Raw genomic sequence first — 17,919 nt, forward strand, 5'->3', positions numbered from 1 at the left:
GAGAAGTGCAAACATCAGCATGTTGTGAGCTGACAATACGAGAGGGAGATGTTTATTGTAAACACAAATACTGCTCTCCCTCTTAAAAAACGTTTGGTTCTGTTGCCTTTTTCTTTTTATAACAGGTTACATGTCAGCTAAAAAAAAAAAAGACGAATGAAATAAAGTAAAATAAAAAAGCCCTCAGTGCTCTCGGTGTTACTGAGGTTTCGTTTGCTCCGAGGGCTAGAACGTGTGTAAATGCTTCATCAATCCTGTTGTGCTAGTTATGAGATTGACCTGCAAACGTGCACGGCAGCACAGAGAAAACATAGTTTGGTCTTTTGCGTTTTGAGAGTGAAAAAATGAGGACAGTAAAAGTGTTGAGCGATGGGTCACAAGTCAAAAGAGTTCAAACAGGTACAGGTTATAAAAAACATCGAATGCAACTTTAATGGGCTTTTTTTTCATTAAGTATTTCATTAAAAACAACAAAAATCAATAATAAACAGACAGAATGGAGAATGGGGTCAGATCCACAGCACCACAGTTTGGGCTGAGGTACAGAGGGGTCACAGAGGGGTCACAGAGGGAAAAGACTTAAAGTCATTAGTCCATCACTGCTCCCGCGATGAAGACTTATCTCCTCCTCCTCCTCTCATCTCTCTCTCTGTTCCGGTCTCTGTTCTCTTTATTCCTCTCTTTGTCCCTCTCCCTATCCCTCTCCCTTTCTCTCTCCCGCTGCTTCTCGCGCTCCCTCTCCCTCTCTGCCTCATTCTCTCTCTCCCTCGCTCGCTCCCTCTCTCTCTCTGCCTCATTCTCTCTCTCCCTCTCTCTCTCCCTCCCTCTGTCTCTCTCCCGTCCGTCATCTCTTTGCCTGTCCGTTTTTCGTCTCCTGTCCTCCACCGCCGCTTCCTCCTCCTCTTCCGATCTGTCGTCTCGTCTGTTCCGCCGGGCGCCGTCGCGTTCACGCCCCTCCGGGTCATGTGCGCGCCCCCTGTCGTCTTTCTTCGCCCGCTTCTCGCTGTCCTCATCTTTGTCTGCTCCGCGTCCAGCTCGCTTCTTGTCTGAAGATTTCTTCTTCTTGTCCTTCTCTCTCGTTTTCTTCCTCCCCTCATCACTTTGTCCTTTCCTCTTCTTCTGCTTCCTGTGTTTAGAGTCCGAGTCTGGAGGACAAAAAGTAGAAAGAAAAAAAAACAAACAAATCACACGTTGTCTTTTCTGAAGCAGCAGCTCACATAAATGAAAAACTGTAAAAATTCAGACATTCAACTGAACACAAACATGGGTTTAATAAAACAGAAGGAGACACTCCTGACTACGTTGTTTTATAACAGGAATATTATATTAATGTTACAATATTAAACCTCCCAACTACTGCAGCACTGCTGTGAGCTAGAACAACAAACTGACAATAACACAATGTGCCTGCGTATAAAAGTGAAATAATGTGATTTTCTGAAAGTAAATCTTTAGGTTTCAGTCAGGCGTACCCGAGCTGCTCGAGGAGTCTGACGAGTCTGAATCTGACTCGCTGGATGAGTCGGAGGAGGAGGAATCTGACGAAGAAGAAGACGAGGACGATGTCGAGGAGTCCGATGATTCGACTTCCTGGTTCTGAGTCATGATCATCTTTGGCGCGTTTTTCAAATGTTCCCTCAGCTCATCACTAGGAGAGAAAACGATGTGGGAGAAATGTGAGAGTTCAGTGTTTCTGTGTGAACGTAAACTGCTACATTCATCATCCAATGACATTTTAGATGCAGCGAGAGTCCCACACTTTGAGGCCAGCAGAATTTAACAGAATAAACAACCATTATTTATTGCATATATTAGGAAAGCACTTTACAGTGCAGTTTATTCCAAACCTAACACAGTTAAGCTAAAAGTTTTCTGATTCTGTTTGTAAAAAAAATGTGACAGCCATGTTTCTGTGTTTATGCTGTTTCTTGAAGTGTGGCCCTTACGTGAGTCCTCCCAGTCCAATAGAAGTGAAGAAGTTGATGGCGAAGCGAGTGTTTCTGGGATTATCACGAGGAAAGAGACCTTCAAAGAACGGCTGCAGGGTCCTGTAACACACGCAGAGGTCATGATTTATTGTTACGTCCTACTTCATTTACGGGCTCTTTAATTATCACTAGGAGCAACAGTAGCCAAATAAGAGCAAGAAGTCGCATTTTTCTAATTACGTTTCCTTAAATTTGATTTATTACCTCACTCGACTATATCATTAACATTTAAATGTTTTCTGAGTAAAAACTTTGGCTGCCTCTGCAGCAGCTTTAGTAAAGTACAGTTTGAGTGTTGTGCGTGGCTGTGGTGGGAGTGTGGGTTTTCGTACTGGTCTTTCAGCCTCTGGTTAAGTTTTGGCAGACCCATGTAGGCACAGAGCTCTTGGAATAGGATCTTTACAAAGATCCTGCTGGACGACGTTGTGGTGTCCTCGCTCATCTTGATGCACTCCAACACCTGTGTGAGACACATTCAAAAGACAGAGAGACGGTCTAACCAGAGTGGAATGAGTTTCATGGTCACGCTGGGGAGGATCTTTTTTTGTGTCCTTACACTCCACGGCACAGAATCTGTGTAGAGCAGGTGAGCGAACAGTCGCGCCACGTTCCTCAGTTTGTTGGTCTCCAGTCGGTGAATCGTGTCATACTGCTCCGAAAATATCGCCTCGAAACTCTCCATGTACTCCTTCTTCAAGAGACAGAACCTCTACACACACACACACACACACACACACACACACACACACACACACACACACACACACACAGTTAACAGATAGAAGCAGTGCTTCGCATCAAAATCAGGTTGAATGCTCTCTTTAGTTAAATTAATTACAGTGAAACTTAAGATAACAATAACAAAAAAGATCTGAGGTAAACATGACACATGGCCAATAAACATAAAAAGCTTGGGCACTTCCTTTTAGTTGTTCTTTTCTTTTAAAAAGTGCACAACAAGATTTATATGCACCTCAGTGAAATGGTGACATTCATCGTGCAGAGAATAGAAATACCTAACAAATATCTATGAAGGGAAGATGGAAAACAACCGACTCTTTGAAGCAGGTTTCCCTAAAGCACCACTGTTCGCACGATTGTGGAGATGAAGAGTGTGTGTGTGTGTGTGTGTGTGTGTGTGTGTGTGTGTCTCACCCCAGCCAGCAGGCCAAAAAACTTCTCGTAGGTCCTCTGCTGAGCGCAGCAGTCCAGGATCATGTTGCACAGCTCCTTCTGTTCATACAAACACAACTCTTTCATTAACTACAGTCAAACTACGGCAGTCACATCAACTTGCAGGCTGCGGCCAAGCTGTCAGTGGTCCTATTAGGAGTTCATTTAACATTTGTAGACTTTTGATAGTGTAGTCAGAAGGTCTCTGTGCACTCTGATGTTTCTTATTATTTATGACCGCACTGTTTCAGAGACACAGAGGAGACACATCTAAAGATAACATCCGTCAATAACAACTCGTTACATTACTGTAAGTGTTTTATTGCTGGATGATTTTCATTAAATGGCCTGCATTTGTATAGCGCTTTTCTAGTCCATAGGACCCCAAAGCGCTTTACACTACATTCAGTCATCCACCCATTCACACACACATTCACACACTGGCGATAGCAAGCTACATTGTAGCCACAGCTGCCCTGGGGCGCACTGACAGAGGCGAGGCTGCCGGACACAGGCGCCACCGGGCCCTCTGACCACCACCAGTAGGCAAACACGGGGTTAGTATCTTGCCCAAGGATATTTGGCATGCAGCCAGGATGCAGCCTGGGATCGAACCACCGACCTTCTGATTAGTGGCTGACCTGCTCTGCCACCTGAGCTACAGCCACCCCATTAGTGAAATTTTGTTTAGTTTCATCTGCTACCACTTTTCCAGCGTGCTCTTAGGCAGTGTAGATATTTTTATGCCTTTTTCTCTCCTCTGTCTCACCAGAACAGCACCTCCTCTTTGTTCCAGACTTCCCGTCATACAAATTACAGCTTTCCTCTCCTGATTAACAAAACACACACTTTAGCAGTGTGAAATGGTGCAGTGTCTCTCTCCATGTAGCATCAGAGCTTGTGAGTGAGTGGGGTTAGGCTGTCATGCTGCATTTAAGCCATTGTAAGGGAACAAATGCTTATTTATAGGGTTTCAAAAATTACGTTTACCTCCTATAGTGGTTCTTACACCTGTATGGCCTGCTAGTAATGCAGTTCTAGAGACTGCCCTACTAATCCACCACGATGTAAACAACACAGACCAGCTGAGAATTATCATCTGGGTTTTTGTTCAGATCAATTTACAAATGATGCCTTTAGACTTCTAATTCTGCCATGAAAGCTGTGAAATTGAATGGAAATATGTTTTTTTCTTCAACAGTGAACTGAGTCAGTGCTTAATATCTCGGTTAGTTTAGGTCCAGACTTATATTCCATCAGCAGCTCAGTCACGTTTCACCTTCACCTTACTCTGGATATGAGATCGAACATTTCAGCCTGCATGCCAAAAATATACTTTTGGTGGAAAGGGGAGCAAACCACATTCGTCAAGTTTCAAAGTATTAACATTCTTAGGCTGGTAGGCTGACTGAAAATAACAATCTTTAACACTGGACCAAAGGCAGCCAAACAAAAGGTAATTTTTCAACCTTTGGACTGTATACCATCTACAGTATGTTAACTACCATCAAAAGCTCCTTGATGCTGTCAGGTTCAATCTCATGTCCAGCTTCTTACTATTAAAACAATAAAAGACAAGAATGCTGCCTAAGACACAAGTACATATAAACACACTGTCATCACTTTCATTACATGACTAACAGAACGAGACGCTTCTTTTTCAGTCTCTTACAGGTTTCGACCACCAAAACACTGGTTGTGACAGTGATACAAACAAACACACACACAGCTGATTGTCCTCTGTAAGAGTTTCTCACCACATCCACACACACAGCTGACCTGCACCTGTCACCCTATGAAACCTACTACACGTAATTATCAGCTCAACCTCCATTACAGGAACACAAAAACGATTACAGTGGTCCCTCGAGTTGCGTTCCAAAATTAACCCGCGATAGGTGAAATCCACAAAGTGGCCAACTTATTTTTTTCTTTTTACAATTATTATAGATGTTTTAAGGCTGTAAAACCCCTCACTACACACTTTAAACATTTTTCTGACAGGCATGAACATTTTCACACTTTTCTCTCTTATTTAAACACAAAGTTCAAACCCTCGTAGAAAAAAAAAGTCCAGTATTATAGAAAGAAACCCGCGGCTGCCTTTGACGGTGCAAAACCCCACGGTTTCAGCTCAATTCTCATTTTTGATGGCTAGCTGAGTGTTCAACAGCTAGCCATCAAAGGATGCACGCCAAGTTTTCACCCAAACTTCAGTATCACGATAGTTTTAGATTAATCCTCTGTGGACAAACTCACAGCGATGAAACTTTACAATTGTGCGTTTTCAGTGTAAGTCTGTTTGTGGACTCACCGTTTGGCTTTCCGGGAAATCCATCTTAATCAGTTTGTGAGCACACTCCTCAAAGTCCAAGCTGCAAAAACAATCAATCTATTAATCAATCAAACAATTGATCACAGGTGTACAATTGTGAGCTCATGCTGGTGTGTTTCTGTTTGTGTCGTTTAATCAATCGGCTTCACTTTTTCATCCTGTTGTCCAAGCTTGTGAACCGTTCTTCAGTGAAACCATGGTAACGAGGTTGCTCATACACAGGTTTCTATAGCTGTCTTTGTGAGCGCACTCTGTGGCCTAATACATTTCCTAGCACTAAACTCTTAACCAGCCTTGAACAGGCTTTTTGAAGGGAGGATTAGTCAGAGTCCTCCCTCCTAAGGTTTTAAATTCAAACAGGTCCTCAGAAAGACACACGCACGCACACGCACGCACGCACACACGCATGCACAGCCTTAATTATCAGTCCAACTCCATCAAATATAGTGGGAGCTGTAAATAACTGCCAACACCCGCAGAGAAAACTACGTCACTCACTGTATGAATGTGTATTTTTAGGAGTGTGTTCCACCGTGTTTGTGTACCTGGACTGGATAGCGAGGTAGATGGTTCTTCTGAAAGCAACCAGGTTGACTTCTGTCTTATCAAAGATGGTGACTTTCTCGTCTTAGAGGGAGACAAACACAAAGGTCATCTTTAAAAGGGAGCTGATTGGATGTGTTAAATGTGTTAAAATCAGAACAGGAAAAATGTTTAAAAATCAAAATAGTTCAATGTAAACACAATCAGTTCTTAATGAAATGTCACCTGAGTAATTATCGTTCATTAGTGCAATATAGGATTTACATGAACCAATGATGCAAGTAATCTAGTTTAATTGGGGTCACACAGCATGCACTTCACTTTTAATAATACTCAAACTTAGTAATTACTTGCTTATTACTTGTCTTGATGTAACGGTATTAGTTACATCAAAGGTGCCACCAAAAGTGAGTCAATGACTCATGTTAAAATGGCCACATTCACACATGAAAACGACATATTTACAGTGTGGTACAATAACGGTTCATATATAGGTTACGTATTATTTTTGTAACTCATACATTTGGATAAAGTCCAGGCTAAAAATTTGTGGTCTGGTTCTTCAGTTTGATAGTCAGCTGCAGTTTGCTTTCTTTTAACAACTTTTGCTAATCGGAGCTGAAATTAATTTAACCAAATTAACTAGCAGGTATTTCTGTTTGTGTAACACCCATACAGTTTATGGATGAAGGTTGCTAGCACACTCTTGTTTAGATATAGTCACTCCTGGGCAGGAAAAAAACAACAGCATAGCAGCGCCTAAAATGCTCATTGACTCATGATGTTATGTTTTTAAATGCTTTACTGTCCGTTCTCCTGTAGCTGCTGTACTCAGAACTATATTTAGTTAGTGCTAATGCTTTTAGTGTAATGCAGTCACAGGAAAAAAATGTATTAAAAAAAATTACTCGGCTGCTTTTACTGGCAGCTAATTGTTTTAAATATTCCAAGAGAGCCATTCGATGAAAGTCTGGAGGCAAAAAACTCCAAACAAATTTCTCAGCAAGCTGGCCAACTCCTTTTACAGAGCTCTGCTGTGTTTGGAGAAAAAAAGCCTTAAAAGTGAAAATAATCTGGACTGTCCAAGGCATGACAGATAATTGGAAATTACAGAAAGATCCTCAGTACAACAGTTCTGTTAGCTGGTTACACTAAAGCTGAATCTGGGCTGAACATCAAGCTATATTGCCCTAGATATTTGTCTTTGCTTACAGCCCTGGAGTCAGAATCTCCCTCCATTTTCAAGCTTATAAATTATATTTCTGAAAATGTAAAAATAATTTATTATGGAACAGACTTGGGGGTTATTTCATGATACCATCTCTCAAAAAAGTCTTTAGTCTAACTAGGGCTGCTCGATTATGGCAAAAATGATAATCACGATTATTTTCACTGAAATTGAGATCTCGATTATTTGACGATATTTATTTAACCCTTTAAGACCTACTATAGAACCAAGTCCACCAGAGCTTATATTATTTTTTTTACATGCTGTAGTGCCATTTGTGGGAGCATTTCAAGTTGCTATACATCAATACAACTGTTATAGCCCATATTTTAATAATATGTATGCATTAAGTCCATAGTAATTACATAAATTGCAAAAAAGTGCAATAAACTACAAAAAAATTTGAAAATCGCTTTTGTTTTGTTTACATATATTTCTACTTGGAGAAATTTAAGAGGTTTATCCCTCAAAACTTTAAATACAATAAAGTTGCAAAAAATAGTTTACAACAACAGGAAATTTATTTTGAGTGTCTTCATAGTTTTATTTTGGAGATACAGCAATTTTTATATACTGCAGGAAAAACAAAAAACAATCCTATGATGCAAATTTGCAAAGAAAACAGCATGTGCCTCATTTCACTGTGGGAAGTGTTACGAACAGCTGATAGGAACGGCAAAGCGTGTTTCTGGAATATTATGTTTTTGTTCCTGCAAGCGCTTTTTATGCAATTTTTGCAAAGCTATATGTGGAACGAAACCGTGACCAAGGACAAGCTGATGGCATCAGATGTAAGTACAACTCCTCCGGTTTCATATGCAAAACAAATTATTGCGCTAGCTTACACGGTTCAGGTTCTACAGGGATTTAAAAATAGTTACGCAAAACGGAGCGTGCTGCTCTGACCGGCTTTAAAGGGTTAACAATGACTTTAAAAAATAATATAAAATGGTGTGCAACACCACTGAAGTTTTTTTTTTAAAACTCTCTTTTCAACCAACGGCAGTCACTCTCCAAATAACTTCTGCTTAGCTTTCCGAGCTTCCCTCGGGTCCTCTTAATCAGCGGTCTCCAACCTTTTTTGCGCCACGGACGGTTTATGCCCGACAATATTTTCACGGACCGGCCTTTAAGGTGTCGCGGATAAATGAGGGAGGGGCTAATAATCGGCTCAGTCATTTTTAATGATCGTTGAAAGCCCAGATCGTAATCGTGATTAAAATTCGATTAATTGAGCAGCCCTAAGTCTAACTATTTATTATTTGTGATGTTTAAAATAAATATCACTGTGTTATTTTGTCAGATATCAATACAACTGTTTTCACAGGCCAAGTGTTTAAAAAACAATCAAAAAAAGCAGACTGACTCTTTTAGGCAAGAAAGCCTCAGCAGATTAACGTATTTGTCTCACCATCTCCTTCCTCCTCATTCTCATCTTCCTCATCATCGTCGTCATCATCACTGCCATCTCCCTCCTCCCCTGAATCGCTGCTACCCTCATCCAGGATATCTGAAATGATGCACCATCAAACTTTGGTTAAGCTGTAAACGAGCAGACAGGTGATTGGACAGTTCAGAGTGTGATGATTTCTTACCTCTTTTAAGAGTTTTATATTTTTCCTCATTCTCCAGGAAGTCTGGATCCATCTTAAATACATCTAAGTGAACAAACACACAAAGACTGTGTAAACATTTCTGAAAAGTCCCATGACTCCTCCCTTCCTCCCACTCTCCCTCAGGTCTTACTGAGGATGTCCTCGGGGTTGTATTCGTCATCTAGCGGCAGCATGTGAGTGAACTGGTCATCCTCATCCACCAGATCCAGGCCTTCTGGGATTACTGGATGATCTTTGAAACCATCCTTCCTGATAGCAAACATCACCTCTATCATGTACTGGACCCTTTTGTCAATGGTCGACTCATGGAGGACATTCCTAAGACGCTCAAATATGGCTGGAAAGAGAAACAGGGAGAATGTGCATAAACTTTCTGAATTCTGAAATTCAGAAAAATTAATTCTCACAAGTATTTCAAGAGAAAAGAGATGACAACGCGAGGAGAAATAAAGTCTCTTAGCAGTTAATACTGTTGTAATGAAGCAAGAAAACGCCACTTTTTTGTGTGAAATCACAAAGGCAAAAGTAAATTCTCCAGTTTTCAGGGCTCAGCCATGTTTGAAATGGTTGCAATTTAAAGTTTTAAGTTGTTATCATTTGTTGTTCTAATTAAAGAGCTCAGCCTACACCATCACCTCCCACCATGAAGAAAGAGACAGTTATAAAGCTGCTGCTTCAGCGTACCGTTGATTCCTCGAGGGGACACTTCGGTCAGCTTGAGACCACATTCCTTCAAGAAGGAAATGGCGACCTCCACACTGTCATCAGTTGGACGCTCGAGCAGCAGAGTGAGCATCTCCAGACACAAAACCTCGTGGGCCTGAAGGCGAGTGACATCAGAGCAGAAAGGGACAGAAAAAGCACGCACCCAATTAGAATCTGGACGTCAACCCTCGAGCCCTCGGTCAGTATTTAACTTTGAAATCGGGACCTACCACGTTCTGGTTGATGAGATGAGCCACGAACTTCGACGCGGTCAGGCACTGTTGCTAGAAAACAAGATGCAGATTTTAATGCATGACTACTGCTGATAATTACTCAAACACATTTAATATCAGTGTCATAAAAAAGACATTTCTGCCTGTATTTGTTACAGACAATTTAATTTTGTACAGATTGTTCAAGCCTTCAAGAGATCATACTAAAATTATCCACAGCAGGTAGAAACACACTCTGGACTGCGTTCACAAGCTTCCAGCACTGCCAGTTATTTCTCTTATTTAGATCCAGTTTCTTTTTTATCTCAGTAATTTGGACACATGCGGCATCAGTCTGCTCAAATTGGAACATTTCCACCTCTGTCACTTGAGAAAGGACTTTTAGATTCAGACTGATTCTCATTCAAAACCTATTCTCAAATTAATAAACAGAAAAGGAGGCCTATTTTTAGCCTCTTACTCCAGTAATACGCAAAAACAAGCATAAAAAGTAGAATATGCAAAGTCCAACTGATGAAGGTCAAACAGACATTTGAACTGCCTCATGTCCCACCATAACACACATGCTCACAGCGCTTGCTGTTTGTTATAATACTGTAGACAGAAGTTTCCAAAGTAATCAATTTTAGTCATTAATATGCAAATGAAAGCAGCAAGGTGCTCTAATATCTAATCAGATCATCTCCTCCACATGCAGCATCTGTGATTTATATATGATATGCTATTCATGAGTCACTGTGTTTAGCAGTGGCAAGATATAAAAAGTTATATTTTTAATACCAGAATGACAGGTGCATCATTTGGAGGCATCTTATTCTTTGTCTTTATGAGAAGAATGACATGAAGATGACATTTAGGTGTTATTAATGTTTTGTCTTCTGCTGTAATTTTCCTAAAGTCACCGTCCATCAAAACACAAAAGTGAGCCTTTGGAAGTGAAACAGACTGCGCACAGGGTCATCCAGCCTCAATAAGTTTCTAAAGTGCTGCAGTGTGTATTGGTCAGATGATCTTGTTTACAATGTTCAGATGTTATAAGTATCTGGGCGTCTACGTGTGACAGTAACACTTCACTATCACTGTTTGTGGATCACAAATCAACGGCGACAGACAGATGGGTACCTTGAGGTTGCGGCGGTAGCTTCTCCTGAAAGTCAGGATGAGACGTTTAAGGATCAGCTCTCCGATCTGAGGGAACTTTGAGTTGATGATGGCAACGACAGCAGCGTAGACATGAGTGAAAATGGGAGAGGCCGTCTGAGCCTGCAGTATCGAGCGAGCCAGCAGTCCCCTGACAGGCAAAGAAGCAGTTACAGGGAGTGCGTCAGTCACGAAGGTCTTTTTTCACTCTCTTTAATCAATCACGCTAATCTGGAAACTTGAAGCTAATAAGGTGTTTGATGTCTGTGCAAAAATTACAGGCCTCTGCTGCACAAAGCCTTATCGTAAAATGTACACGAATGAATGCATTTTCACTCTCATCCGACAGATACAACAAACTCCATTTGACTTCAAAGGTCATTGAAAATCTAACACTGACGTCTCATTGGTGTGTGTGTGTGTGTGTGTGTGTGTGTGTGTGTGTGTGTGTGTGTGTGTGTGTTCACCTTCCCCTGACGATATTTTCCTGCAGCAGCTCCTGGATGATGTTGATAATGTTGGATACGTTGACTTTGTTGATAAGACCGTTGATGGACTTCTTTAGAGCTTCCCAGCTCATCCTCTGATAGGCCAGGCTGTATAACAGACAGGGTGTCATCAATTACATGCAGTTCTTTAAATAAACAGCTTTTTTTTTTTTTTAAACTGCAGTTTTACTGCAGGTACATTTGTAATGAATGCAACTAATCTGATTTGTTTTACTACTGTCTGTTATGCAGTTAGGTGCAGGAACAGTTTATAGTTTGGCATGGTGATGTGTCCAAGTATCACAACAGAATAAAAAGAAAAAAAGTGTTTGAACACTTCTAGTGTATAAACATTTCAAAACATTCACACCTGGACTTGGACTGCAGCTTCCAGTGACACTTTCTAATCTTAGTGTATAGGATTAAAGTACTGAAATGCTCTCTTACCTGCTCTTGTCAGTGATTTGCTGCTGCATCAAGCGCAGCTTAGCGGGAGGAATATAAGCGCCTCCAGTCCTCGTCAGGATTGGATCAAGCTCCTCCTTTTTCTTTTTGACTGGCGGCTCATTGGCCGCAGCTGGTCCCCTGTCAGCCAGAGGGGAAGCGGAGCGACCCCGCCTCCTGTGATCTGAATCAGCCTCTCGATTGGCTCGTCGGTCAAAACGGCCATCTCTGTCATCGCGCCGATCATCATAGCGATCCCTGCAGCAAAGAAGAAACAAAGGAGCAGGTTACTTATTTAAGTAACACTTTTCCTTAAAAGAAAAAACTCTCAGGTCTGAATATGACTTGATTAATCCAGAGAAACCAAATCATATCAACACCGTTATGCTGAATTGGATTTTTAAAGTTTTCGTTTTAGCAGGATTTATAAAAGTTGCCAAGCAGCTGGGAATCTAATGTCTAATAGGGCTGTGCGATCTGACCAAAATCTCATATCCCGATATAAGACATCCATCGTCCAATATCGAATATAAATCACAAAAATTTAACATTTTCTGTCAGTTCTGTGAATCTCGGGCAGCTCGACATGCGTGAAGTGTTTCCAGCTGGGCGTCGTGTAGTCGAGTGTTTTAACTGATTCATGAAACTATACATTTTTAGACATAAGTTGTAACGGCGCCGTTTTCTTTGTGAGCATTTATTACACGGCGTGCTGCGAGGAAAAGCCTGTTCTAACGTTTGAGTCTAAGGTTTATTTTTTAGCACCTGGCGGCTCTTTTTTACTTCTCATCCGTAAAAACACTCTACATACTCTTTCATGTTATTCCGTTTATTTTGAAATGTCTCAACAGGATCTTGAGCTTTATTGTGAAAGGTTTATGTGGAAAATAAACAACCAGACGTGCTACCGTTGTTGTTGCTAACGACAACGCATAAAAACAGCCGCTTGTCCGTCCGTAGTGTGGTTATATTAAATATAAGAGAAAGAGAGAACTTTAAGAAATTAATATAGCCACTACAGTGACCATCAAAACCATGAAAAAATATTGCCGTAAACTTTGTTTTGTGACACCACGAAACAAACGATAGTGTAAAATGAAACAATAGATGCTTTTATATCGTCATCCGATATATATCGTACAGCCCTAATATGTATGTATGTATATATATATATAACTTGTTAACCCATATGGACTAAGGGCCACATCGGTGCTAAAATGAACACAAGCCAATCACAAAAGCTGCCTTTACCGTGCATAACGTCTTCTGTCATAACGGTCCCTCTCCCTGGATCGGGATCTGTCACGTCCTCTTGACCTCGACCTCTCTCTTCCTCTGGATCTCGACCTGTCCTGTCCTCTGGATCTTGATCTTGATCTCGCCCTCCCTCTAGATGTAGATCTGTCCTTTTCCCTGGATCTGTTTCTGTCTCCTTCTCTGGATCTATTTTTCTCTCTGGATCTGGATCTGTCCGTATCCCTGGATCTGGACCGATCTTCTTCCTTGGACCTGGATCTGTCTTGCTCTTTGGATCTTGATCTTGATCTCTGGAACAACAAATAAGCCCAGTGACAGCATTTTTTTTTTTAAGTTTTCATGTGTTAAAATGATTTGGAACAATCTGAATGCAAGAATGATTTGGACAACACGGAGAACACCAGAGCAGCACAAAACCAAGCTGTCATTTTTAAAAGTTTGAGTTGAGCTGAAAAAGAGAGACAACCCAGCAATGTGAAGTCGGTCTGCCTCAGGTCCTGCATCAAGTAAAAGCCTGTATGCACCTGGGGAGCTCGTGTCTAAGCTGACAGTAATGGAAACAAAGTCCTCTTTGATTTGTGATTCTGTCAGTCAACAAGTTAAATCTTTATTCAGTGTCTTCTTCACTGGATGCACTCATAAATCAGGCCAGCTGACACTAAACATGCTACTGTGTCTTACATCGGTGCCTCAAGCTTAAACTGGGTCCTGTTCTCATGGTAACCATCTCTTCAGACCAAGCAGTTTTTCACACCAGCTGTCCAGAACTGCAGCCTGAATAATCTACTGTGCAACGTGCAGACTAATGCACAGCCACATTTTCAAATGCAACATAATCAAGTAAATAAGCCTCTTCTTCAGGTACTTTATTCAAAACTATTCTGACATTCAAGATCACTTTTAGGCAAGAATAGTAACAAAATGCTTCAGTTCCCATTTCCACACAAAAATACACCAACTGAATAAATACTGTCAGTTCCTGAACTCTTCTTTGGACAGTATCTAAAACATAACATGGATCACTAAACTCCGTTGACCAAAGCATCTGACTGCATTAACTTTTTAAGATTTTGGTGTTTCTGAATTTCTTGTTTTGGCTGGATAATTTTTATTACTGCCGTGAATCTCAACTATTGTTCGGTATAGTTGGGGAAATCAACTTACTTACTCCACCTACTACTAATGGCGTTTCTCACTCCAAACTCAACATTTTTGATTGATGAGGAATTATAATATACAATATATATATTTAGAAATATAAAAAAAGGCTTTCAGCATATGTTTCACCCTCTGTAACTGTCTGAAAGCACCCGATTCTTCCATTTCTACCGTAGTAGTCTGTACATTATGAAATGTGACAGACTAGTAAAAGCCACATTTCTTACTTTGATCTGAGCCACGCTGCTTCGAATCTTTCTCAGTGCTGATGAATGATGTTCATCCTCATCACTGCTGCTGCTGCTGTCTGAACTGCTTGAGGATGGGCTCCTGGAGGGCCTGCGGTCCACAGGACTTGGCTGAGGGGACCGTCGCTCATTGGGGCTTCTTTCAACTGAGCCAGCCTGCTGGGGTCTGCCCGATGCTGGACTAGACTCATTCTCTGAAGGTCCTGCAAAGAGAAAAACAGATCAAGAGCAGTATTAGTATATCCATTCAATATATCCTTCTTCTTCCACTTACCCAATTTAGGGATACTTTGGGGCAGAAGGCAGGGTAGACATCGAACAGGTCACCAGTCTCTCACAGGGCTAACCGGAGACCTATGCTTTGGACTATGACTATTCAATAGCTACGTCATAACCGCAAACTTTGCGAAACTTGTTAATCCATATGTCTGGTGGCCACGTAGGTGAAGGACACTCAAACAACTAAACAAATAAAATGGACACCAGCTAACCACAAAAACGCACATCTATCTGTTACCATTCGTACCATGCACCCTACAGCGCAACCTAATTACATGTTGCACCAATAGATTCTTCTCATGCATTTCAGGCTACTTTTTCACTGCAGTTTTTGAATTTATCAGTGAGAGAATAACAATCATCATCTCAACATAACAGATAATAATTATAGCATCAATATAAGGACTCACAAATGTCAGCAAATTCCTGATGGGAAATTGCCAAAACTTTTAAAATGGACGTGTAGGAATGTACAAAGAAGATGAAAAACTTGAGACAAATATATTTGCCTTTAAAAAAAATGACCACTACAAAACTGGAGGGAAAAGGTCCGTGTATTTTATTTGTTTATATCAACTGGTACCGAATGAAAAACATGTACACACACCCACACATTAATTTAGACTTAATGTACCAGCACAAACACAACACGTAAATTATGTCGTTAGCGCTACAAAGGTTAACCGCAGAAATCTAAATCAGGTCTAACGGGTGGAAGTACACCAGAGTTCCCAGCAAGGGGTACAGAGAAAATATACAGAAAGACCCAGCTGCTGGATTCAAACCCAGGACCTTCTTGCTGTGAGGTGACAGCTAATGATTGCAGCACCGTATTGCTCAAGTATAACGGATGGAGATTAAAGCGACTCTTATTACAAGAACATTAAGTGTAGGGTTCACAGCAGCATTTACTCACCACTGTTTTCTCTCTGTGCAGGACTGGGACTTCGACTTCTGTCTGCAGAGTCCATACCTGGAAGGGAGGAAAAAAGACAACTAAGACATTCACTTTGATAGGAAAAATGCAGGTTTTAATTAAAGAAACATTTTTTTCTACAAACCCCGTTACATTAGGAAAAAAACATGTTGATGAGTTAATAAGATTTTATGAGACTTTCTGACATAGTACTCTGACACGATTAACGTATTTCTACGAAAGACTCGGTTTACAGACTTGTTGATCTGACATTAGTCTGCTCCAGATAAACTTTACATGAAATCACCAATACTCAATGCAGAACAAAGGATACATTTACTGTATATTAGCCGTTTTGTAAGTGATTAACGATAAAATAAGAGGGACGATGACTTCCTGGTAATGTTTAATCGCCGTACTGAGAGTCAAAAAATTTCATTGCCAACGGACGGAAGAGGTAACAATATGATAACTGGGCATTTCCTGAGGTAAATATTACCAAATGATCAAGTTTGTACGTCTTAATAGCCGATTAAACACATTTTGGGAAGTTTTCTTGAAACGGCAACACCACGCGTTACTAAAACGTCTTTTCAAATCAACTCCTCAGTTTTATCGCCATGTGTGTTAAGCTGAGCTAAAGTTAGCTTGTGTGCTAATGCTGTCTCGGCTACTGCGATCTAAGCTTCTCGCTACTATTTGCTGTCACTAAAACCTTTAAGATTTTATTTCCTTAACACTTTGACAGAAGGTCTGTCCAGCTAAATTGCTTTGTTTGGGTTTTAATGTCCTTACCATGCAATTTCCCGGCTTTCCTTAAATCACTGTCGTTCGTCTGGCGGAAAACTTCCTATAATAACCAACATTACTTCCGGGTGACAGATCGCTTCCGGATTTCACAATAAACGCAGCTTGTGAAGTTTGGTTTACTGTTTTTGTTGTTGTTATTTTTCTTTTCCAGTTTAACTTTGTTTCAGGATTTAACATTTATAAATAAAGTTGTAACACAAGAAATAAAGTGTATAAAATAAAATAAACACACATGGCCTTTTGTACACATGAAATTTGTTCATTTATTGTTTCATTTTGTTGTTGTTTTTTAATTTTCATGTCCTCAATTGTACACACACAAACTTCTTTTGTGTGTGTACAATTGAGTAAGTACGGGCCAGTTGCTTGAAAACAAGACAACAACTGTAAACAGTTGACTTTTTTCCTCAGAATTCTGGAAAAGAAGAAAAAAAGACGTGCGCACTTTTTTTCTCAGTGGCCCCAATCCTATTAAATAAATATTTTAAACCTTATGTTTAAAATATTTGAAGGAAGTTTATATTCTCCAGCACAGGCCTTCAGACATCAAAACGATTTGAGCCTAAACGGAGGGAATAATAACACATAAAATACAACCCTGTTGGTGTATCCATCACTCTATTGCATACAGAGATGAAAGAGGAAAAAACACATAGTTTCTGAGTTATTTATAGCAGTGTGCTCGGGTTTAAAAGGCCCCCGACGATGACGTAGTCTCCGCGGTACTTAAGCATCTAGCTAGCACTACTAAAGAGGAGCATAAAAGGAGTAACGTGTTTCAGTTCAAACACAAAATTTATAAAAGCTCAACACGCAAACACACACTTGCTAACGGTAAAACTGGCAGAGAAAATAATAAGAGTTAAGTTCACTCAGAGATGGAGAGCAATGTAAGGAAGAGAAGACAGGAAGAATACCAAAAGGCAAGTACTGCTCAGCGGTATTTGATAAAGTGGAAATTTTAAAACCTGCATGTAATGCCCTCTTTTTTTTTTTGAATGGCATATTAGCTTTGTATATGATATGAAGTTGTGAAACAGTCCAGGAAAACAAACTTAAGTATACTAACTTTGTGTTAGCAGTTGAGTGCAGGATAAACATGTTAGCTAGCAGTAATGGGATTTAAAGTAAAGAACAGTGTGTGTGACTGGGGCACAGAGGCTGTGGTGCTCATGGTCATATTTACGTTACATAAAAGGTAGCAGAGATTCATCTAAATGTAAGTTTATGATTGATTCACAGAATTCCACTAACTTTATACTGTCTATAAAGACGGTATAATAGGGAATGGAAGTCAACTAGGATATCTCATGAAACATCTTACATTTTGTGGGATTCAGTTGTGTAAATTCACAAAG

At 40.4% G+C, this 17,919-nt stretch overlaps 1 protein-coding gene across 1 annotated transcript; it reads right to left on the minus strand.

Annotated features, from left to right (window-relative positions):
• Positions 1-402: 402 nt before the first annotated feature.
• Positions 403-16,627, minus strand: cwc22 (CWC22 spliceosome associated protein). Its single transcript, XM_085249733.1, has 20 exons — positions 16,547-16,627; positions 15,752-15,808; positions 14,536-14,759; positions 13,145-13,440; positions 11,897-12,151; positions 11,429-11,557; positions 10,944-11,112; positions 9,819-9,872; positions 9,568-9,703; positions 9,014-9,220; positions 8,863-8,925; positions 8,679-8,777; positions 6,042-6,123; positions 5,476-5,536; positions 3,144-3,221; positions 2,545-2,697; positions 2,321-2,448; positions 1,947-2,048; positions 1,473-1,648; positions 403-1,145 (listed from the first exon to the last, which is right to left on the minus strand). The coding sequence occupies exons 2-20, from the start codon at positions 15,804-15,806 to the stop codon at positions 619-621; spliced, it is 2,994 nt and encodes a 997-aa protein (XP_085105859.1). The 5' UTR covers positions 15,807-15,808; positions 16,547-16,627; the 3' UTR covers positions 403-618.
• Between the last annotated feature and the right edge of the window lie 1,292 nt (positions 16,628-17,919).

Source organism: Mchenga conophoros, linkage group LG16 (genome assembly GCF_057382185.1).
Source record: "Mchenga conophoros isolate Kocher_MC1m ecotype Shallow Benthic linkage group LG16, M_conophoros_male_GT1.1, whole genome shotgun sequence".
Classification (NCBI taxonomy): domain Eukaryota; kingdom Metazoa; phylum Chordata; class Actinopteri; order Cichliformes; family Cichlidae; genus Mchenga; species Mchenga conophoros.